The sequence below is a fragment of the Lemur catta genome, chromosome 2, assembly GCF_020740605.2.
Source record: "Lemur catta isolate mLemCat1 chromosome 2, mLemCat1.pri, whole genome shotgun sequence".
Taxonomy (NCBI): Eukaryota; Metazoa; Chordata; class Mammalia; order Primates; family Lemuridae; genus Lemur; species Lemur catta.
This window is the reverse complement of record NC_059129.1, coordinates 145,971,083-145,994,891: the sequence shown is the minus strand read 5'-3', so window position 1 is coordinate 145,994,891 and position 23,809 is coordinate 145,971,083. Positions and strand designations below refer to the sequence as shown.

At 43.8% G+C, this 23,809-nt stretch overlaps 1 protein-coding gene across 1 annotated transcript in view; it reads right to left on the bottom strand.

Annotated features, from left to right (window-relative positions):
- Nucleotides 1-2,662: 2,662 nt before the first annotated feature.
- AFDN (afadin, adherens junction formation factor) overlaps nt 2,663-23,809 on the bottom strand; it is a 145,031-nt gene continuing 123,884 nt past the window's right edge. The window contains 6 exon segments of the mRNA XM_045544730.1: nt 2,663-4,805; nt 5,661-5,745; nt 9,145-9,439; nt 12,460-12,594; nt 22,467-23,150; nt 23,152-23,451. Coding sequence (XP_045400686.1) covers nt 4,652-4,805; nt 5,661-5,745; nt 9,145-9,439; nt 12,460-12,594; nt 22,467-23,150; nt 23,152-23,451 — 1,653 coding nt within the window. The 3' untranslated portion in view covers nt 2,663-4,651.

Here is a 23,809-nt window from a genome sequence, read left to right as displayed (position 1 = left end):
GCACTACCTAGCTAAGCTCCCCTCCCCACCTTTTTATTTTTTTGATATAGGGTCTCACTCTGTGGCCCAGGCTGGAGTACAGTGTTGCAATCACAGCTCACTGCATCTGTGAACTCCTGAGCTCAAGTGATCCGCCTGCCTCAGCCTCTTGACAGGTGCGCACCACCATGCCTGGCTGATTTTAATTTTTTATAGAGATGGAGTCTTGCTATGTTGCTCAGGTTGGTCTAGAACTTCTGGCCTCAAGTGATCCTCCAGCCTGGGCCCCCCACAGTGCTGGGGTTACAGGTGTGAGACACCATGCCTGGCCCACCTCCCTTTTTTGGATATGCCTTTTAGAGCATGTTACATATTTTGCTCAATTCAGGCTGTTTTTATATTTCTGGGGCTAGTCTCATGGAAAAAAAAATTGGGGGGAGGCAGGTGGGACATTTTTTAATACTGACTGCCACATTAGGAAAAAAATGTTTTCCTTGGGACCAGGGTGTTTTATTACGAAAATAGAGTAAAAACTTTGAAAACAAAACAGTCCTAATGAAAAATCTGTTATTTTCTATTGTTTTCTGTGTGAGTTACATGCAACTTGAAAAACAGTTCTCACGTCTCCCAAGATGAAGAGATTGAGTTACATATGCTTCATGAGGCCTTGGGCTCAACACTAGCGTGAGTTAAATACAACTCACATGGCCGTTAATGTGTTAACTGTGCAATAACCTGGTGTTTCCCAGGTCTCTTTATTTTGGGGAGACAGGTTAGATTACGTAATGTTTTGTATTTTTAAAAATTCCAAGTTGAAGCTGGAATCACTGTCTCTGATTTAGCACCATTCATTCAAGCCTACGATCTCCATAAAAGAATGAAACACAAGCTTTAGAAGAGCAGGAAAAAATAAGACCTAACCCGCTGAAGCAACGTGAGTGTTCTGTTCTCAACTGAAAGCCGCGGTCACTGGTTCTTGCTTGAAGGGAAGGCGGAGTCTCCACTGACGTCTTTACTGATCTGCTCCTGGGCACCTCTGTAACAAACTACGCCAGTAACTCTAGACCCCACTGTGCCCTCCCATCTGGGTGACACCCCCGCTGGTCACTCAGCACCAGGCCTGCCCACCCCGACTCCTGAGCAAGCCTCCTCGTGGTTCGCCCACCTTCCCTCCCAAGCAAGCTGGGGAGCCCCACACGGGTTTTCAAAACTAGGCAAGGGCCTCCCACGGCATGAAGAATATAAACCAAACTTCTCCCTGTCGTCTTAGAAAACCCCGCTGCTTTGCCACCTGGTAAGTTCAGCCCCACTGCCTGCACCTCCCCTGCCTGGGCTGACTCCAGCCTGTCTTCTTGCTCAAAAGAGAGAATCATTTTCTCAAAAAAGTCTACCCTCCCCACAGTAATTTTACGTGGGTCTGTCTACCCTCAAAGTGCCCCGTACACCTCCTTTACACAATTAAGTTACTATTTATTTATATAAAGTATGTATTTGTCTTCCTGGAACTATAGTTGTGAGGGCAGAGACAACTGCTTGGGATACTGGGCAACCACCGTGAGACTAGTCACCTGATGATGCAGAGTGGGCACCCATAAATATTGACTGGATACATTACACAAGAAATTGGCTTCTATATACCAACCTGACATCTAATACAGTTACTGTATCTTTTGGGGTTACGTGATTTCTTTGAATAAACTGGATGAAATGCTAGAATAAAAAAACCTGTCACTTTTTGCATCTATTTTCCTTTCTGCAAGTCATTGCTCTTAGATCTTGTTTAATGTTACTAAATCTAACTAAATCTTTGAAATAAGTTTCCCATTCAAGGAAACATAAAGGGAATTTTGTCCAATGGTACGGACCAGAAAATTATCAAGAACTTCGCTGGTCCATATGACAGAAGACCACCGAAGTCACTGCAGATCAGAATCTTTATTTCCATTAATAGCAACAGAAACACAGGCCTTGAGATGAATCTGAGTCTACAAATTTTTGTCTTCCCAAACTTTAAAATAACTTTTTAGGCATCAAAATATAGTAAAAGCGAATACTATAGTTCCAATATATAAACATGCAGTCCTACCAATGTCTACACAAGTTTCTACAATCCTAAAACACTCTTTCCTCTGTGAAAGTCCTTTTTAACTTATTTTTACAACACAGCTATTACAGTCACTCCGCTACGCAAGAGGTCTCAAACCTCACTCCTCCCGTCTGTCGCACTGTGCACCCTCCGACCTGCCCGCGCCTGCCCTCCTGCTCACAGGCTGCAGAAGGTGGACTGGAACAGGCCAGGGCAGAGGAAGCACGACTCAGAGGCACCGCGGGAGGTCACAGATCCCACCTGCACAGGCCGGGCACGGCAGCTCCTGCATCCTGGTCACTCTCCGTGTCCCTGTATGATAAACGAGCCACTCTGAGTGGGTTCTTGCACTCACACACCTTTCGCCAGGACACCGTATTTGCACAATTTGCTTACTGCTGGGTACAGCTAGGAATTTCAAAGAGGCCATAAAGGGGCAGCATAACTGAGACACGGTCCACGTGACCACCTGGGATTGCTGCACGCAACGCTGAGGTCACCAAGGCCCGGGCGGAACCTGCAGATGAGACCACTGTGAGAGCTACCAGCCAGCTACCCAGACACGGCCCCATGAAAAACCACCGTCCAACACAGAAATGATACTCAGGAAATGTTTAATGAATGCGTGAACAGATGAAAAAAGACAGGGGAGAGGAAGGCTGATGTTACAAATATAAACTTTGTCAGCACTTTCAAAATAATAGCAAATACACTTAAATACATACAAAGTTTATTAAAAATAGGTTGCAACTCAAATACAGTAGAAATGGAAAACTACAGCAGTTTTGATGTTTTTCCCATAGTAATGCAGAGTTATGAAAAGCACTTTTACACATATTCACATTTGACCTAATTGTCCAAAGATGGCCAAATCCACTTGTTCAGGGGCTTTACAACCACACATACAAATATCCCTGTACGTAGATATTTACATGTATTTGTATGTACTTATGTGTATTTGTTTTTCTATATATTAACAGAGAAGTAATTCATTTGCATCTCATTTCTTTAGAGAAAGCGTGGATTTCGTCACCGTAAGGCTGCCAGTGCTCTCAAAATACCTGGGAGGAGCCTGCTTTTCCTAGAACTTCTGGAGCAAACACGCAAATCCTTCATACACACGCGGGGCCACTTCACTCTCTTACTGCAACAAGGGTAGTGGTAAAAGCACACTTTCAAATAAGAACCCTGATAGACATAAAAAAATATTTACACTCGCATTTTTAATGATTAATCATACAACTCTTATTAAAAGTGATTTCTAAGGCAGCAAAAGCCTCTATTCTTCTCTTTGAAAGTGTGCATATTTTCCTAACATACATATTCATAAGAGAACAAAAACATCCTGGACCCCACCTTAGGGCTGTGTCAAACAGAAATTCTCCTTATAATCACAAGGTAATTTATCATCTTCACATCACACAGTATACGACAGAGGCCCATGTCCCCAACACCAACCATAGGTCCACAGCTGAAGAAATGACAGTGGTAACTAAAAATTAGGCAAATCAAAATTAAATAACTCTATTATACTATAAAAAATAGCCCGAACTGCCATGAGTTATTCTTACAATACTTAAATTACAGATGCCATAGGTAATTGAACCTCTCCCTTTCCCTGCGTGTGCTAGCACATCAGTGCAAATTTCCTTCAAATTTGGAATCTGAGTGATAGCTGTGCTTGAGTGTCTCCTACCAGTCTCCTGTCCTCAGATACTTTTGTTCCTAGTCACACGAACACTGTTTAGCCAGAGACATCCTCTTTGAGAGAGCCCTTGGAATATCTAAACTATTAGTTAACTTTCTAATATAGCTGTCATCTTTAAATTCACCAATGATTTATTTAAGTATAACAATAATCTGGTATTTATACAAATAAAATCACCTAAGCTTAAATCCTTAAAATTTTCTTTCAGAATTTTTTTTAAATCAAATATTTAGAATTGATCAAGAGGGCTTAGACGTGTATGGAATGAGACAGAACAGTCTGAGGTGTGCACCAGTTACTCACAGGAAGCTGCAGTCTGGACTGCTGCACAGGCGGACTAAAAGGGTATCTGTGAGCAGACAGGATTAGGTGACATGGGGACCATGCCTTCATGTGTTCTCTCTTCCGTACAACAGTGTGTAGCCGCTGCTATATAGTGCAAACAACAGTCAGAGTAGTTCAAGCTATTGTGTTTGATAACTACATTAGTTTTTGAAAAAGAGAGAAACAGAACTTCTTTGTGCTCCTCGGTCGATTGTGGGGGGCAGACGAGAGAGAAGACACGTCCCATCATCTCCTCCCGTCGCACATTCTGTCCCCTTTGAACTTAAGACTCCAAAAATGAAACTAACAAAAAAGTTATCTTCATGTGAGTCAGATAATTAAGAAATTAAACAGTGTTTAAATTACGTAAATAACAATCTCTTGGTAAAGTAAAATAAAATTTCTTGGAATTGAAACATCTCTAAATCCAAACCATTTTAAAAACAAAATTATTAATCACTCAGAAATATAACCTCCCTTCCTCTTCAAACTCACATCTAAAACCCACAACTGAGAGAATTTGGGGGTAAGTACAAGGTGCCTTTTCCTGTTTTTCATTTTGTGTTCAGTTCGTTTTCCAGTTCTGTTAATTTACGAGAAGCTTTTACTTTATTGGACACATCTTGACCTTGTGAAAAAAGACGCTGGCGCTCTTTGAATGTCAAGTTTTCAGGGGCTCCAGAACTTCCAGGTAAATCTGCCTCTTGGCTGAATAAGAGAGAAACACAAAAGATTACTGGTTAAAGTAGAAATAACTTATTAACAATCAGATAAGTTTGCATAATGGGCAATTAAAATTTTCAGAGACCCATTCTTTGTTAAATTTTGGTATTACTTTTCCTTTAATTAAAATCATAGGGGCTGTATCTAAACCCACATAGGAAAAAAAGGGCAAAATGTTCTGCTTATTAAAACATTATCCCCAGTCATATTCAATTCTCAAAAAACAAGTAAGTTAAATTTTAGCAAGCAGGTAGTTCTTAACAGTTAAACAAGTTTAACTGAAGTGTATAGTTTTAAATACAACATTTTAATGAATCTTACATATAGCTGAGGCATCTATGAATATACCCACTTTAATAATAAGTTATAGAATGGTACTGAAGATTTTTCTGATTAGTTCAACTTCAATATTTTAATTCTGGTTGGGGCAATAGCATTTTAACTATGATCTAGGTGAGGACACTCAGTGAAGACATGAAGTCAATTTAGTTTTTGTTCACCATCAGAGTTGGCCTTATGTAGTCTAACAAGACCTTTGGACACTGTCCTTGATTTTTCAACCCTCTCTGGTGGCAGCAGACAGCAGCATGTCCTGCTGCTTCTAATTTTCTGACAAGCAAGCCCAGTACCCATTTCACTGCCTGAATCAGAACTGTACTAGCAACACAAAATTTAAAAAAACTTGCATGCTCACAGGATTTTGTACAATGGGAAACATCTGAGCTGATAATGAAGTCTCTGAAATGTCAACCCAGCTTTATACAGTTTAAAAACGTTGAGAGGAATGAAAGACGTCATTGCTGACAGGTGAAGCTGCGCACCCAGCGCGACCGTCAGTACCTTTTCGAGCGCCTCTCTCTCGGGTCCCAGTGAGCATCGTGGGCTCCGATAACTGTTCCGGTAGATCCCGTGTAAGAGTTGGGTCCTTGTCCATAAAAGAAAAAGTATAAGTTAAAGTACTTGAATTATTTCCAAAACTTAACTTATGATAAAGATGCAGTGCTCATAGAGAAGTAAGATATCTTCACTGAATAAATAAGGCAAAAGGCTCTTCATGTTATATCAGATTCATCCATTTGAAATTTACAACTGTGAGTGGCCCGAGTAATCCAATCACTACCCTCAAAAGGTGCTAAATGTTAACAACTGACCTCATGCCCTTTAGTATCAGAGAGGAGGACTGTAATGGATATCTATCCAAACAGGTCCAGTCATATAAAATACATTATCATCATATATTGAAAAGGCAGGTCCACAACAGATTTACTTAATGGGGAGATGAGGCACAACTTTTCAGACGCACTCCTATTTTTCTTACAAAATCATTGGAGCAAATAAAATCCAAAGATTTAGAAGTAATCGCAGAATTGAAGCTCCCCTTTTCAGGATAGCTATTGAATTTCTCTTTCAAGATAAATGGCTATAATTATTAAAAACAAAATAAAGCAAAACTTTTTAAACACACGAGCTACCAAAAAAATTCCTAGTGTTTGATACTAGTGCAGACACAAAATCACTAATAAAACAAAAACAAGACTCAAAGCAGCACGGTGCAAGGGAAGCCCGGGCAGCCCCTGCCCACGGCCCCAGCTCTGCCTCCGACCGGCCCGACTGGGGGTGAGTGTCACCAGCCGGCAACAGCGTCTGCCCAGTCAGCTTCCACGGGCTGTTGAGGATCCAAAGAGATGGTGCAGATAGTTTTAAATTTATCCAAGTATTAGCTAATACTGTCACTAATGTGATGTTATTAAAATGATGATTAATGTCTTTCTATTAATTGTAAAGTTAGCAAGAAAAATAAATTCACACTTGAAAAATCTGCTTCTAGTAATACAGACAGGAGTAATAAATGCCAAAAATGTTCAGCAAACACTGACAGCACCGAATATTGGATTAAGTAGCCCACAAAATTATTACAGTATTTTCACACTAAAATTCTTTTGTAGTCAAGTCACTCAAAAATGAATTTTTGTTTCTCTTCTTACAGAAGGACCTGCCGTGCAAACACCCGACCCGTGCCGGATGAGCGCAGCACCGTGCCGCACTGCGGTCACTGTGGAGGATGTCACCCTCAGCAAAGACTCAAGACTGACCAAGACCACACTTCCACCTTAAGGCAAACCAAAGTGGGCCTTAAGATACATTATTTGCATGGCGAGATTTTTTTTTTCAGTTTTAATTCCAAATTTTTTCTTTATTTTGTTTTTAAAAACATTGTGCTGTATCTTTTGAATTTTGTTTTAAGAATGATACTGGCTTTTTCCACTGGTAAAAAAAATCAGTTCTTCAAATTTTCATAACTTTTAGAGTTAACTGGAATATCAAATACTCTCAGCTGACTGTGTGAATAATACAAATTACAAATAGTTTTCAAAGAGCTTTAGTAACAAATATTTAACATGCTGCTATGTTGAAATGTGGTACTATTCATTCCGGTTCACACCCTAATTCTGTTCCTCACACCATCCAGTGGAAGAAACCACGCCCGGTCTGCAGAAGCATGCTTTACCAGGCGCTCGCAACAGAAACACAGCCGGACACAAGGGTATAAGACAGGGCGGGCGAGATGAGAGGTGGCAAGGTCAGAATGCCCTCTGCGGTGGTGCAGACGGCGCTGGGCTTTATGAAGGAGTCTTCGAAGAGGTCGAGCAATCAGATGCAGGACATAACCTGCTTCTACGTGGTACTTTAAGTGTGAAACAGAGTAAGGATTAGTGGTGTGAGTGTGAGCCACGGTGGTTAGAAACGATGCTACAACATTCTGCTACCAAACCGCCCATTTGTGTCATGCGTCTTATAAAATATTTATAGCTCAGCCTTTAAAATCTGATATACAAGGAGACTGATGCCATCTTGCTTCAAAATTTACTATTATGCCCTAAATGTCTTTAAAAGGTACCAAATTCTAGACATTTACGATAGATATTTTACAAAAACATTTAAGTTTGGCTTCCAAAGTGACTCAGTCTAAATATTAATACACTAAACCTTCAAAGTGGATCAAAGCTCTGATCCAGGCAAGAAAAAAACCAGAATTCTGCCAAAACGTATTTGTTATGTAAGAGTCACGATTACACCAAATCTTGTAAGATTCAACTTCTTTCAGAATTGAGTCCTACATATTATTTATGTAAAATTACACAAAATCTAGTAGATTACTACATACTCGTTAAAAGTAACATCACTGTATTTGAGGATGTTTAGTGCCAGAATTCCAGTTTCACTTACGGTAAGACTAGTGTTAAATCCACATCCTCATAATTTAGTTGTATGTTAAACACAACATTCAGTGCTATCTCAAAACCCGACTACGGAATCTATGCCTGCAGTAGCCTCTAGGTCCTGTCCCAGGCAGGAGGACCGTGCACTGCTGTCTATGTAGAGGGTGTGACTAATGGCAACCGCACGCTCACTAAGGTCTGGCTGCTAATGCCGCGAGGTGCTGGGGTGCAAGGTAGCAGGAAGGAATGAGAACGGTTAAAGGGGAAAAAGGAAAGAGGAATGTCACGCTGACTAGGATCTCTGGCTCTTGGCAGAGGCAGCCTGCATTGAGGTCATAAAGCCAGACAGTAAACCAGCTTAGCAAATGCTTAGCAGATGCTCCAAGTACAAAAACCAATCACCACGAAAAGCCACTTAATCCAGAACAAAAAGTTCTGCCCATGTTAGATAATGGAAACTTAAAATGTAACTCTAACACTTTATCTTTAAAGACACTAAAATGTGTGAAAAGGCACTTGTTCAACTAAAAATAAAAATTATTTGAAGAGGTAGAGAATGAAAGCCAAGACCAACAGTACTTCCAGTGATTCAGGGAGTAATGGAGGACTGACTGTTGTCAGTTGATCAGAGAAATGGAACTTTTTAAAGCATAAAAGAAATCGGAGCACTGAGACATCTATCAGAGTTCCCAGCACAGACATCACAGCTGGAGGTAGAGGAGATCACCATGCAGAGACAAGTGATCGAGTGAAATCCAAATTGCAAAGCAAGGATGATCACGATGGACCACACCAGTGGCAAGTGTGCAGGGAGATTACAAGGTTCCAATCATGGAGACACAGACAGCTTGATTTATCACTCTGTCTTTTACCTCTACCTGTGCGGTGGCTGGGATGGAAGGAGCTTGGTTTGTTTGGAGGGGGCGGGGGCTGGCCTTTTTTGTGAGCAGTACTGTTGGCTTTGGCCGAGGGTGGCTGGAATGAGTTGGAGAGAGAGATGCCATCGGAGGCCGGGCGTGGCAGGCAGGGGGGCAGCTGTGGCTTAAGGGGGGCAGGAAGAAGGTCTCCATGAGACTTCCTGGTGCTGGAGTACTTATCCTGACCTGCTAGGCTGCAGTCCTCCTCCTCCTCCTCCTCCTCCTCATTGTACGCAACAAACTTGGCAGTGAACAGCGAGTCGGGGGAGAGGACCTGGGTTTTGAGGTAGGAGGTGTTTCGCTGAGGCGGGGGAGGAGGGGCGCTGGGCACGGGGGACGGGGATGGGGGCTCGTAGTCCCGAGGAAGTGGAGGGCGGCACAGAGCAGGCTCCTCGGGCTCCAGCAACCTGCGCGCAGCTTCGTCGTGCTGTCTGCGCCTCTCGGCCTCCAGGCGGCTGTAATACCCTTCTTCCTGTCGCCTCTGCAGGCGGGAATAGACAAGAGTGCAAAGGTCAGAGGTCAGGAGGGACGGCCCACCCACTAGGCCATCACAGGGAGCAGTCCCGTCACCACATAGAAGAGTCCACGGGACGTAAAAGCTTAACTGTCATAATTACTGTAACAGAAGCCGCAGGTCAACTGGAAAGTCTTCTCTTTGAGACTTAGAGAAACACCCGCTACTCTGGGGTGTCAGATGGAAAACTGCTCAAGAGCACAGACTGAAGTCACACTTAGGCTCTGACTCCCCGGTCACTGCCTCCTTTCTACCCATCAGCTGGACTTAGCGCTCCTCTGCCTGCCTTCCTGCCTGCTTCCTCTTTCCTTCACGCTCCTTTTGTTCCTGGCAGGACGTTAACTTACCTGTTTCGCTGTCTTTAAGGACAACATGAGACTAAACATGGGCTCCACCTGGCTGTGTACGGCTGGCATGCCCAGGGCAGGCCTGCCTGCTCCCCCCGAGCCGGGACAGCTCAGACCAGCCTCCTGGACAGGGTGGCCTGACAACCCCAGCTCACCTCCCGGTGCGAGGAGGGAAGTTCACAGGGAACCACAAACTGTAAAGAATCACTCATTTTCCCAAAGCAGTCATCTAACAAATATGCTTTCCACAGTTCTTCACTTATATTTCGAATTTTAGCAAACTCCTTACAGAGAAGTAGAGAGCCAGGCGTTAATGGTAACAGCAACAAGATATTCAAATATATTTTGACACATACTGTACATTTTTTCTAACATACATCTGCACAAACTACAGTTGACAGTGTTAAAATTCTTTTAACATTAAAAGAAAGTAACAGCACAGTTTTTTAAGATTGACAAAAGTTTCAGAGCACAAGGAAAAAGTAAATAGGAAGGGAAGAAAGATCCAACAGAAGACTCTGCCTCGAGCGGTGTTTGGCGCCAGGCCACGGGGCACAGCGAGTCTCAGATTCACTCCACCCAGGAGACTGGTTTTGGGCCTTGCTGGCACCAGGTCTGCTTCAGTCCCTACTGTAACCTTTACGCTGTCCCTCACTCCCTCAGCCACACGCACGCAGTGGACACACAGTGGTCACTGCCTCACCTTCCGAGGGAGGAAAATCTAAGAACAAGCGCAGCCCCATCATTGCCCTGAGCCCAACTTCTTGCTGTATCTTCTTGCTCTATGTTCACAGATCCTGAAGGAAAGACATTTTTATCTTCTTGTCTACACAAAGTGTTCCCCTGGGGTCAGGAATCAAACCAGAATGACTTCTGTGGCTTTTAAATGAACCTATCAAGAATCTTAGTATTAACATGAAGAACAGTTGCGTGATAACATTTTAGGGAGAAACCAAAACATCCTCTTTTAGTTATACCAAGAGCATATACAATTACAAGATGATTTTATTCTACTCAACAAATGAACGGCACATTTTCTGTAACAAAGCAAACCCAGCAATTCTGGACATTCTGTATAAAAAATAGGTTATTCAGCTTCTTTTTACAGTGACCACTCAATTATAGAAGCAGTTACTAAAACATAAGTGTGTTTGACATAATTGTGAGTTATGAGAATACATTTGGAAAGGTTAAGTAACCCAAGCGTTTCTCCACACAGAAAGCACAGCCTGGGCCTTCTCTCCACACGCACCAGACGCGGTGGCCAGGCCGCCAGCTCCGCGAGGCCAGGCCAGACCGAACCGCGGCGCGAGCACTGCGCAGGCGGGAAGCCCACGCCAGCACAGAACTGGAAGAGCACCTGCTTCCCAACAGCAGGAGAATAGCAGAGCAACAGCAAACACCAAGTGGCTCAAGATTTTGGGAATCTGATTTCCGTAGAAGGATCATCAGTTTTGACTTAACATTACACAAGTGCAAGACTCATAAGGGAACCTAATCCTGAAAGCCCAGACTCTCTGAGAATACTTCAGAAGCTGTTCAGGTACGACAGATAGTATGATAAGAAACTTTAAAGAGGGTGAGGGTCTATAAAATGCACAAATCACTAATTTCAAAGTTTCAGTGTATTGGAACTTGCATTGAAATGAGTCACATCATGTCTATCAATCTTACTCTTGGCTTGTTCTGTACTCTAATACATTATATCACTACAAAAAGCTTCCTGAAAGTTCTTTCTTTGGGGGGAGGCAGGGATGTTCTATTAATATGGTTCACTGGACTACCAAGGAAGGAATTATTAGTAAAAACTTTTTCCCCATTAGAAGTTGTAACACTCAAAGCTTCTACCTTCACAGAAGGGAAGTACCAGAGAAGAACAGCTTCTCTCATACCACAGACAGCAACATGCAGTCCCCTCGGGATGAGACAGACACACCCTCCCCACCCCCCCCCCCCCAGTGAACTCAATGACTAGAGCCACCTCCTCCCGGAGGGCCTCAGCTACGAACACACAAGACAAAGGGCGATCCGGAGAATGACATCTCAAGTTCCCATTTCTTAGGATGTCAAAATTAGTTGCCATTTTAAAATTAAATTATAAAAGGATTACTTGAATTAAAACAAAAGCACAGATGGAAATAAACCAGATTACATACTAAATTTTCCTTGTATAAGCCATCTACTCTCTTTACCACCAACCAGAGTGGAGTAATTTCAGTCAATGGTCTATGTGAGATGCCTAACGTTAACAGACTGTCTTACTATGTTCCGATTGCCTCCCACGGTTTAAATTTAAACAGTAACTGAGCCAATACCACCTTCACAGTAACAAGCTGGACCACGTCCAGGGAAGACGAGAGCCCCCACTAGCAGAGCCTTGGCAAGGAGGCCCACTGCTACACGGACCTACGAGTCAGGAGCTTGAGGGAGACATCACAGGAAGGTAAGGGAGCCTGGAGACAGTCCAGAGGAGAGGTAGGTGGGCCAGACGGGGCTAAGTTTTTGGTCCAGTAACAAAAGCTGGGGGGTCTAGGCCCTGCTCTGTCTGGTGTACCTGGAGACACCTACGCCCCTCTGCCCCAGCCAATCGCTCCTGTGCAGGCTAACTTAAGACTCTAGCTGCCCTCAGAGGACCATGACCTTTTCTTCAGCGTCTCGCTTTATCCGCTCCTCCTCCTGGCGCCGCCGCTCCTCCTCCTGCCTGGCGCGGTCCTCGGCTTCCCGTTTGCGCATCTCTTCCAGCTGCTGCTGGCGCCTCCGCTCCTCATCCTGCAACTGACAACACACTGACTTTAGCTTCCACCCAGCGAACTCCACAGCACAGACATGAAACGCACACATGAAGACAAGCGGACACACAGATGCACACACAAAGTTACGTACAGAAAACCAGGTTAAGATCACTGTTGGAAGACGACAAAACTTGCACACTTTTAGCTCTAATATTTCAAAATAAGTTACCCAAAACCTTTGTAAGTTATTCTTCCATTAATCATGGCTCAAAGATGAAATTCGCCTCATACATTCACACATTAAACAAACACAATTCTTTCACTAGAACAAATTTAACTCACTCCTGTAAATTAACAGATTCAAACAATACATATACTCCACTTTATAGAATTATCGAACACACTTAACCTCCTTCTTCCTTTGCCTCTTTTTCTTTTTAATTTCCACTTTGAATGTCAAGAAAAACTTCTCTGCTCTCTTGGGCTATGGGAGGTTGGCACTCGGGTCTCAGGAGGTGGGTCCACCAGGCAGCACCAGACCGTGGCGGGCCGCGGCACCCGCTGAGAGCTACGCTGGTGGCGGCCGCCCTTTCCTGGGGACCAAGGCTCTACCACTCCTCCTCCCTGGCCCTCTGCTGTCACCTCTCTCCAGATCCCATTCCAGACTCCATGAATCCCGTCCCAGCTCAGGAGAAGCCCCGAACTCTGCACCACGGAACCGGAACCTGAGACCAGCGGGAGCCTCATCCAGGCTCTGGTCTGCCTGGGAGCCCCTGCCGACCTCTCAGTGCAGCCCGCTCTGTGTTCGGGTAACAACTGGGCAAGAAGTTCTTACGCTGGTCTAAAAGTCATTACCTGATTGTTTTTCTGTTTTTGGTCATTCAAGTTCTGCCTTTTTGAGACAACATAAACTTTAATACCTTTCCTTCATATCACTCAAACAGTTAAGGATGTCTTCAAAACCCTAAGTCTCTTCCTTTCGGTTTTTAGCGCCTTTATCCTCCTGGTCACATCTCTATGCACCATAGGTTGGAAATATCTTTGCTAAAAAGGGACCCTGGATTAACCACCAGTGCAGAACAGATTAAGACTCTTCCTTTTTGTCATCTCGACACACAGCTACTTCCGTCACCCCAGCATTGGGCAACGGTGACTCTGAACACTGCACTTTCCACTCTCTCATGGGCACAGGCCTGCACAGCCGCGGCTGGGCTGCCACACGGCCTAAGGAGCCGACTCAGCATTTCTAAAATTAAAATGGAACTCAAAGCCTTCCAGCGCAATCTCTAGCCACTGCAGGAATCCCTTACATATCCCAAACACAAATTCCTGTGTTTCAATTTCGACAGAATTACCAGTTTGTCTATAAATGGCTTAAAGCAAAAATACAAAATGTTAACTTCTGGATTTGAATTGTGTTTGTATGTATTTTTTTAAAAACAGAAATCTAACAACTTGACTCATCCTTGATTTCTGTGGAAAAAAATACTATATCTAGTGGGAAAGATATTAACCTGTGTCATTAGGCTTTCCTGTCAGTAAATAATAACATAACATCTCAGAAAACAAAACTGTCTTCTCAAAAAGACAATTTAACTTTCTCTTTAGTGTAATCTATGTATAAGCCTAAAAGAGATGTTAAGAAAATTGTCATTGTGGGAAAACTGTCATCGTCACTGTGGCAGCAGCAGAAGCTCTGAGCAGGTCCCAGGGGCAGGGGAAGGAGTCAGCAGCGCCTGGCTTCGCGGAACGGAGAGAACCAGCCCCGGTTCCCGTGTGCTCCCCGCACAAGGGATCACAGCCAACGAGCGGAGTGTTTAGCAAGAATTTCAGCCATCAGTACAAATGATGAAAAACAGCATCCAAATAAAAATAGCAAAATAAAACACCAATTGAGAACATTAAACATTCTACAGAGAAGTAGTTTAAGGTAGAATGTAAAATTGCATTAATGAAACAGGGGCTTTTCCCTTATCCTACAAAGCACAAACTAATGTATGTTATACTTTCTAGTTCTAATTAAAAATAAGTTCTCTGAGATATCTCCAAGTTTCCATAGGGGCTGTATTAATTTGCGGGGCGGGGGTGGAGCGCACTGTACGGGGGAAGGGCACGCTTGGAGCCCTGGCTTGGGCAAGGCAAAGGCATTACATGTAACCAAAATGTTTGTATCCCCATAATATTCTGACAGAAAAAAAATAAAAAATAAAATACAAAAATAAGTTCCCTACGAGAAAATGTTACACATTGCCATAGCCAATTATTTTCTCTTAAAACCTTTATTCTTCTAAATCTGGACAGCAGGAAGCAAGGAGCCTTCTTCCTTATGTTGAGTTCATTACTTACTATTCTTAAAAGAAGGCAAATTAACCAGCGCTATTATAATTAAGGCAGTTTCTTTCCAATCTTTGGCTAAATCACATATTTGCATTTCTAAATCATAAATTGTTTTTTTCTTCAAAGATATGTTGCTTTACTCCCCCTCACAAAGCACTAATGAGCAAATGAGAATCTCTTAATTAACTCAAAATAACAGCTCAAAACAGTACTTTGAGCTGTATGACTTATTTACAGTCAGTAACAGTTAAAGGGTATTTTAACTTAACAAATTTAACCACTCTTCAGTCCACTGACAAACTGCCTGTTACATTAACACTTTGATTAAAAGGATGAAAAGTTATATGCTACCAAAGCACCCTTGCAGGAAGTAGTAATATTTGGGGGGAGATCAGAATAGATAACACAAAACCCAAATGAACTATTACCTGAGGAATCAAGATAGTCCAGAATAAAAGTTATTCTAAATCAAGAACTATTCGTGGATTTCAAAGCCACTATGGAAGCTTGAACCAAGGTCTGCTATACTGGCAGAGTCCACATTTCCCAAAACAGGTATTTTCAGGTTAAAAAAAATACATGTTGAGATCTGTCTATTTGTAATTTTGTACCAGAGAAATACATTAACTTATATCTGAATGTAAAACAGGGACAAGTGATAGCCGTTGCTGTTTGACATTTTCACTGCAGGCACAGTCTGTTACAGCTCCTAAAACCCTTTTTCGCTATAGACGTTTTTTGCTTCTGCTCCCTCCCATTAAAAGTGTCCACCTTATAAAAATTTTTAAAGCCAAAAAAGAAAGAAAACTCCTGAATAGATCATTTGTTACTACAGGGCTTTGGTACCATGAGACCTAGTTTCAGAAGCCATCTCTGCAACTTATCAGCCGTTTATCCAAGCCAAGGTCCACTCCATGTCGTGGGGGTCAATTTCCTGGTTAGGAAAACAAAGTCCCCTCTCTGAACAGCAGTTTGCATTAACTGACAGAGAGGAGACCACCACAATAGCACCTGGCACTCAGTTAAATGACAGCTTCCTTCTCTCAACACAGTACATACACTCTTTTTTTTTTAATTTAAAGAAAATGACAGTTTTATCAGAAGATATAAGATCTAAAGCTTAGCCACTGAAATATCCTAGTGGCAGACACTAAATAGAATAAATAACCCCCAAGAAAGAGTGTGGCTCAAGCAGTCCACAACACACACTTTAGTGACCATTTTATCTTACACAATCATACAAATTTTGTTTTCTACTCCACAATATGTACGTATTGGTTTTAATATGAACATATCTCTCCCCCTAATTCCCTGAGCAAACCTGGCCCTTCTAGAAGATGCACTGTGACTGTCCTATGGCTCTGACGTTCTGGCACAGCCAATTTCATTCCAGAGTACTTCAATTTGAATAAGCAAAATATAGTCCAACTTTCTACACGTAGGTCTCTCTGAAGGTGTAATTCTCAAGTTAGGCTTCCTGCTAATTCTTGCTTGAAATTTTTACAAGGCTTCTACTTCCATGGGGCTTCTATACCCGGGATGCTGAAAGAGGCGTGTGCTCATTCATGGTCTACCTCCCACGTGCAGACCAGGCAGGAGGGAGGCCTGTGTGGGAAGACTAGCTTGCCTTTCACAGAAGGAAAACAGAGCACTGGAATCCCTGAAAACACTTCTTCCCTGGTATTACCCCGAGGGGGGAGTTTTCCCTGTGAGCTCTCATGGTATGTGAGTCAGCAGACAACTCATCAAAATGTGGCAATAAGACAAAGCTGAGGCTAGTCACTGAGAGACTGCCAGGCCGAAGACATTTCCAGAAAGATGGCTCTTAACAGTTTTACGAAAACAGGTATTTTCATGTTGTAGAAAGAGCACTTAATACGAACTCAGAAAATTCTGGTTAGAACCTTGACTCTCACTTGATCTATGTGGAACAAGTTGAGTATCCCTAATCCAAAATGCTGGGACCAGAAGTGTTTCCATTTTGGAATTTTTCTGGATTTTGCAATATTTGCACATATGTAATGAGATATCTTGGGGATGGCACCCAAGTCTAAATACAAAGTTCATTTATGTTTCATATACACCTTATACATAAAGCCTGAAGGTAATTTTAAATAACTTGTGCATAAAGCAAAGCTTTGACTACCATCCATCACATGAGGCCAGGTGTGCAATGTTTCACTTACGGCGTCACGTCAGCACTCAGAAACCTTTGGATATGCAAGATTTCGGATTCCAGATTTTCAGATTAGGGGGTGTGCCTGTCCTGGTTGAGTCTTGCGCATGCTGGGTCTGAAGAACCCTGACTCTCATATGATCTTCATGATCCTGGGCAAATCCCTCACACGCTGGGTTTGTTATGAGGAAATGAGAGTAATATATGCAACTATTTGTCAACCTGGAGGTACAAGTCCCACATCCCATTGGGAGGAGGAAGGGCTGACTACTGCCCTTGGGACCCAGCCAGGCAAAAGCCACAGCTGCGGTTAAGCCCCCGAAGTCCTAACTGAACAGGCCAGACAAGTTAGAGACAGGTGCCACAGACACGGCCGAGCACTGTGCCGGGAGGAAACAGACGGATGTGCCCAGGGATCTCAGGGAAAGGCCTAAGGACACAAGGTGCTCCGTGGTAACATGGCGCTGAGGGCCCTGTCCCGCAGGCACACTTTGATGTGAACAGGAATACACATCACCTTGGGAAGTAAAATGGGGACCACCTCTTGACAGTTTCACTCCTGGGCTGCTGACAGCAGGGAAGGACCCACACCTTTGGGAGCCTGGGGACTGGCTCTAGGATCCTGTTCCACTCACTCAACATCTCTGACTGCTGACAACTCTTCTAGAAACCTGGACAGAAAAAGGCCACTAATCCCACGGAGGGACAAGCTACCCAGAAGAGACACACACACAATGACGAGTAACGTGTTCAGCACCCCCAAGCACGGTACAGAGACACACGGAGCTCAGCGAAGGGCAGCACCCTAGGGAGCGGAGCAGCCGGCCTCCCTGACAGGTGCATCTGAGCAAGACGGGCACGGGGTGAGGCAGCAGCCACAGGTACCCGGGTAAGGACTTGGCCCAGCACATGGAGGGACACTAACGGTAACAGGTAGGCTGGAGCGGAGGGGGTGAGGGCAAGGGGAGGAGATGGGGCCTGGAGAGACCAAACACCATCTGCGGGCCCTGGGGAGGCTCGGAAAGTCTCAGTGAAGGAAGCCTCACTTCTGAGGGTTGTGAGAGGACATTCTCATGGGATGGATGCGAGTATATTGACAACGCCCTATGAAGGGACCGGGACGGAACTGAGGGGCCCAGCCAATCTCCTGCAGTGACCCAGGCAGGAAAAGGATGGCAGCTCAGGTCAGGGGTGCTTAGAAGTGTCAGGTTCTGAGGAAGTAAAGCCAGTGGACTTCCTGAACAGAGAGAAAAAAGGAATCGTGGATAAGCCAAGCGAAACGAAACATCAGTGGGTACTGATACAGGGAAGGGGATGGCCAAGTGACAAGTAGTGCAAGGTGCACAGGGGATAGAAGGAATTTTGTTTTGAACATGCTGCATTTGAAAAGTCTTATTTGACTGCATGTGGAGATGTTATGTGGACAGGTGGGTACAAGTCTTCAGTGTGTGAGTGGTTTGGGCTAGAAAATGGGAGTGTCGCTGGCATCAGTATGGCACTACTGCCACAGACCTGGAGTGAGCACAGGTGGATGAAGAAGGCAGACCCTGGGCCAACTGTGATGACAGGTTGTAGAGAAACCAGAGACAGAAACCAGCCTAGGCAGCCCTCCAACCATAGGAAACCCAGCTGCTCCCAAACAGGAAGAGACCTGCCTCACTCACTGCTTCAGGCACCTGCAAGTCCTGTGACATGCCTAAGAAAAGAGCCTAAGAACCAGACACCGTACTGTCACTCCTGTACGGTCACGTATCTGCCCTTATCCTTACTACTGCAGGAGAGGACTGATACCTTAACACAAGGGGCTCTCCCAGGGCACCCTGGCCACTCTGACATAAAAATTCTACAAATAATCATGATGTTAACATTTACTGGGAAATTAGGCTAAGAAATGCTCAGAAACGTGGTTAAGATCAATATTAAGACTCAAAGTAATTATCTCTTAAAGAAAGAAAAGCTTGAAATTATTTCTGTGGAATAAAAATCTTGGTGCAACCATTATTCTTAAGATTATTGTTCATCTGTTATAGAATTCTTCATGGCACAGAAAATTCTCTTTGGGCCTTACAAGTGGCTGGTATATTAAAGACAACACCTTGGCGCAGCGCCTTCCATGTAAAGGATGCTAAGCAAATATTTGTTAAATATCTCACACAAAGACATGACTCTAGTTGATAAATATTTTCCAACTACACCTATGTACACCTTAATACACAAAAAAGTAGGGAGGAAAAAATGTATATTTTTAAATCTTTGTTTCATGTAAAAAAAAAAAAAAAAAGTACAGAAAATATGTCTTCTAATCACCAAGCAGAGATGTCCACAGGAAAGGCTTCCCTATAGGGTGACATTGCCACTGTGAGATTTAAATGGCGGGGGGGTGGGGGTGGGGGAACTATTATTTGGTGAAAAGGCTATTAAAGTCAAACCTTAATTCAGGGATTTTTAAAGTATTGTCTCATATTGGCTTTATATCACTTAGAAGTTGACTAAGAATAAATACTTCCTTACAGTTAATATAAATGCATCAGTCAGAACCTAATTGTCTAGCAGGTGACACAGATACAGCACACAAGCATATGGGCACTAAATGACCAACCAGATTTCCCCAATACTGACGATGAACACATGGAATTTACAACAGACTGTGTGTGACCTTAAGTATTTTTCCGCAGACTATAAACTGGCATGGCTGATAAACTAAACTAAAATCCAGGTGATATTGTTAAAGAAAACACAGCATACATATACAGTGGAAACCTCTCTTACTCTACCAACAGTGACATCTTAGACAGTTTTGAGTTCATTAACAACTGGATATTTAAAATGTATTTCTAACGTAACAAGAATAAAACAGATTCCTCTTGGCAAAATTTATGTCTTTTGCTCATGTATTTAGGACTACATAAGAAAACACAGACTCAATTTATGACTACAACTGAGAAAAGGTCAAAACCATAAACAAACAGTAACACTTAAAATTAACGGAGAAAAGCAAAGAGTAACTAAATCTAGTAACATTCAAGGCATGCTTCTAGAGAGTCACATGACTACATCTCCTGATCTAGCACACCCTAAGGAGAACTGGATCTACTGAAAACATAAAATAATCACCACTAAAAGAAAAAAGAAAATCAAGACAGGAAAAAAGTACTGAAGGGAAAGAAACAAGAACATACCAAATCTAGAACAGAGATTGCTGGCATAGCAGTCTGCTGCAGGTAACAGAGAAGGAAAAAAACAAAGAAAGATGAAGCATGAAAAAAAAAGTTAGGTTTAGACCTGTATTCTGCCATTGGCATACTTTGTTGCTATCATGCGTCATCTGTTTTTAGATAACCTGACGAGAAAAGAACTACAGACTAATTTCTAGTATTCAGAAATAAAAAAATATCCACATGGTATTAAATACTTGAGTTTCATCATTAAGATACACAGAAACTAAAAAAAAGCAAAATTTCTCTCAGCTTTCTTCTTTGGAGACTAATACAACTAATGTCCAAAAACCAAATACTTTTTACTAAATTATTATAAGAAACTTTCCAAAAATCATCATTTGCACTAAAAGGGTTTAAAATATTCAGTGTTTTAACCATTTGGAAAAACTCTGACAGACCTTCAAATAAAAATTTAGTCCTCACAGAAAGGAATTAATTACAGAAATACTACCACGCAGCTCCTAATTTTTCTCTCTTGTCAGGACACAGGCATGACTGTGGGAACCGCGGACAGCGGCTGTGTGCGCAGAGGCAGGGCTGCGGCGGAGGGACAGCATCCCTGCCTCGTCTTCCAGGGTGGGTGACACAAGGCCGTGAATGTGCTCAAGGTTTCTGACGGATCCATTTTAACGTGCCCAGGACAGACACACTGGAGCAGAGGGGACGTACCTGCCGTGGCAAGCAGGACAGCAGCTGGCACAATGGAGTGCCAGAGAGTTCCGACAGAAGGTAAAAGTTATTCAAAGCACCCTTATGGTAAAAGTGCAGTACTTAGTTATTAATCAAATAATTCACTTTCAAATAAAATAGTTCTTACAGTGAATACAGTTATTCTTAAGGAAGCTCACTACTGATGTCTTCAAAAACACTAATAAAAATACTAATAAAACAATGTAATAGTTAACATTTTGGCCTCATTTAAAAAACTTAAGTGTAAGACGGATTTGAGTTAAATTCTGGGCAAAGATACATGTAAATTTGGCTGAGATATTATATATGTTAAGACATGTATGTGTCAGAGAGACTTTTCAGGAAAAATTCACAGAGCAAAATGAATAGGGACTGCACTGGTGAGCTCTGGGTGCACAGCAATAATCACCAAGATTAAAGTTCGTCAGGAGGTGAAGAGGGTGAAGTGTCTGACCTAACAGCTTTTGGTTTAGAACTTTAGTAAAGACAGCATCAAAAAAGAGCTGAAATTAGAAACAAAATCCAAAAGACAAAGAGGACATGGCTTTTGGCCGTCTCTCCTGAGATTTACTGCACTGTGTTTGAAACAAACAAAAAAATCACTGAAACTCATTAACACATCATGGTCAGTAGCACTTTCCACAAATTATTATCAATAAATGCCTCTGTTGATAATTCTCTTTATAGGGTAACCTCTTGCATCCTCTAAAATTTTGAATTTTAACAATTTGTTACATTAAACTAATTTAAATTTTACTTTTGTTCTTTTACATGAAAAAAGAACAAATGATTTTTATAATACAGAGAAATATGGATAAAATCAAAAGTTATCAATATCTCTGCATTGCAATCGAAATATAGTTGTTTACTAATTTAATAAATACTTGCTTCATCAACAGCATAACTACTGTGGATTTCTCACTTCCAGTAATGGCCTTAAATTTGGCCATCTGAACAGTTTATTTTGTTAACCACCAAGAGGTGCTGCTAATCAAGACCAGAAGCCAGCAAATTACCTGTTGCGTGTTTTTGTAAATAAAGTTTTATCGGCACACAGCCAGGCCCTGCCTTTACACATGCCGGTGGCTGCTTTTGTGCTCCAGCGGCAGAGCTGAGTGGCTGCCGGAGTCCACGCGCCTGCAAAGCCGGATGTACCTACTATCTGGCCCTTGAAGAAAAATTTGCCAACCCCTGATCAAGCTTATTACTGGTTATTGACGAATACTTGCTTTCTCAACTGAAGTGTTAATGAGAAGGATAACTATGAGTTTGCTAATTAAAACAATACAGTTCCATTTGAATTGTATTAAAATTGTCAAAGCGGCCTTCTAGCCTGGCTGTGTCTGCAGGCCATCGGCCCACAGTGGCACGTACACTGAGCGCACCGCCCAGGGGCCTGGTGAACCCTTACGGAGACCAGGGCGCGGCTCCCTCTGACAGACACACAGGTTGAACCGGGGATCACATCGCACAACCGAGGCATCTCCCCTTTACCCTGGCTCTTCGCTCAGCCTCCAGGCGCTGCATGATCAGCATGGTGTCCACGTCGTCGTCCTCCTCTTCCTCGTCGTCCTCGTCCTTCTGCTTCGACTCCTGGAGCCTCTTCTGGAACTGCCACTCCAGCATGAGCTTCCGCAGGCGGTCGCTCTCCTCGGCGCTGCGGTCCGGCTTGCTCTGCAGCTCCTGGATCTCCTTGCTCAGCATGTCCACGATGTGCATCTGCTGCTGCTTCTCCAGCTTCTCCCTGGCGTCGCGCTTCCAGGGGTCAGGAGACAGGCTGTCCCCCGAAGACAGCTCTTCCCTGCTGACCGTGATGTACTGCAAGTCCCTGCGCTCGATGGTGCGGGGCTGCTGCTGGGGCTGCAGCTCGCGGATGACCGTGTCCTGCGGCCTCGGGAGCGCGGCGGGCTTCTCCGGCCTCGCGGGCGGCGCGGCCAGGCCGGGCAGGGCGGGCAGCGCCTGCGAACGCATCTGGCCCAGCTTGCGCTCCTGCTCGCGCCGCTTCCTCTCGCGCTCCTCCTCCAGGCGGGCCTTCTCCTTCTCGTACCAGCGCTGGTGCTCCTCCCGCCTCCTGCGCTCCGCTGGGGCACCCTGCGGCCCCAGCTGGCTGGCAGGTGGGGGCGGCAGCGGCAAATCCAGGGGGGCTCCGTCCAGGTCACCTGCATAGTGCGCGGGGGGGCGGCGGGGGCGGGGGCGGCAGGTCTGTCCGCGCCGGCTGGGAGGCGGCCACCGCAGCGGGAGGAACAGCGGCAGGGGTTTTCCACCTGCCAGGGCCGCTTTTGGTCAGCGTGGACGCAGGCGTGACCGACTTGGACGAGTGGTTCAGATGCTCCTGGCTGGATGTGCTGGAGTCCAGCGAGGAGCTCTGGTTTATCCACATGTCGCTGTCGGACTTGCGGTCCATCGCGGCCTCTACCCGATGCCGCTCGAGTTGGTAAGCTGTGTCTTCTCGAAGTTCTTCCTGGGAACGGGTAACACGCTGGAAAAAGAGAAAAACTATTGTATTTCTGCCATTTATCAGAAGAAATTACTAAATATTCACAAGCATTTTATCTTCAGGGAGGAAAAAACTGGGAAAATTGTTACATGAGTATACAGAGGAGAGGCTGAGACTGTCCTATAGCTCATTGGTAATATGGAGTAACAGTAAATTTATCTGTAAAAAGGAGGGAAAACTGTACTTTCTCTCTGCATCACTGGCAAAAAACAATCAAACAAACAAAAAACAAACAAATGAAAACTCAAGCCCTTCACAGCTTGTGCCCTTTCTCATTCCTGCAGCCCCCTGCCCTATCTGCATGCCTCCAGCACAGGGCCAGCCACGTGACTTGGACTCC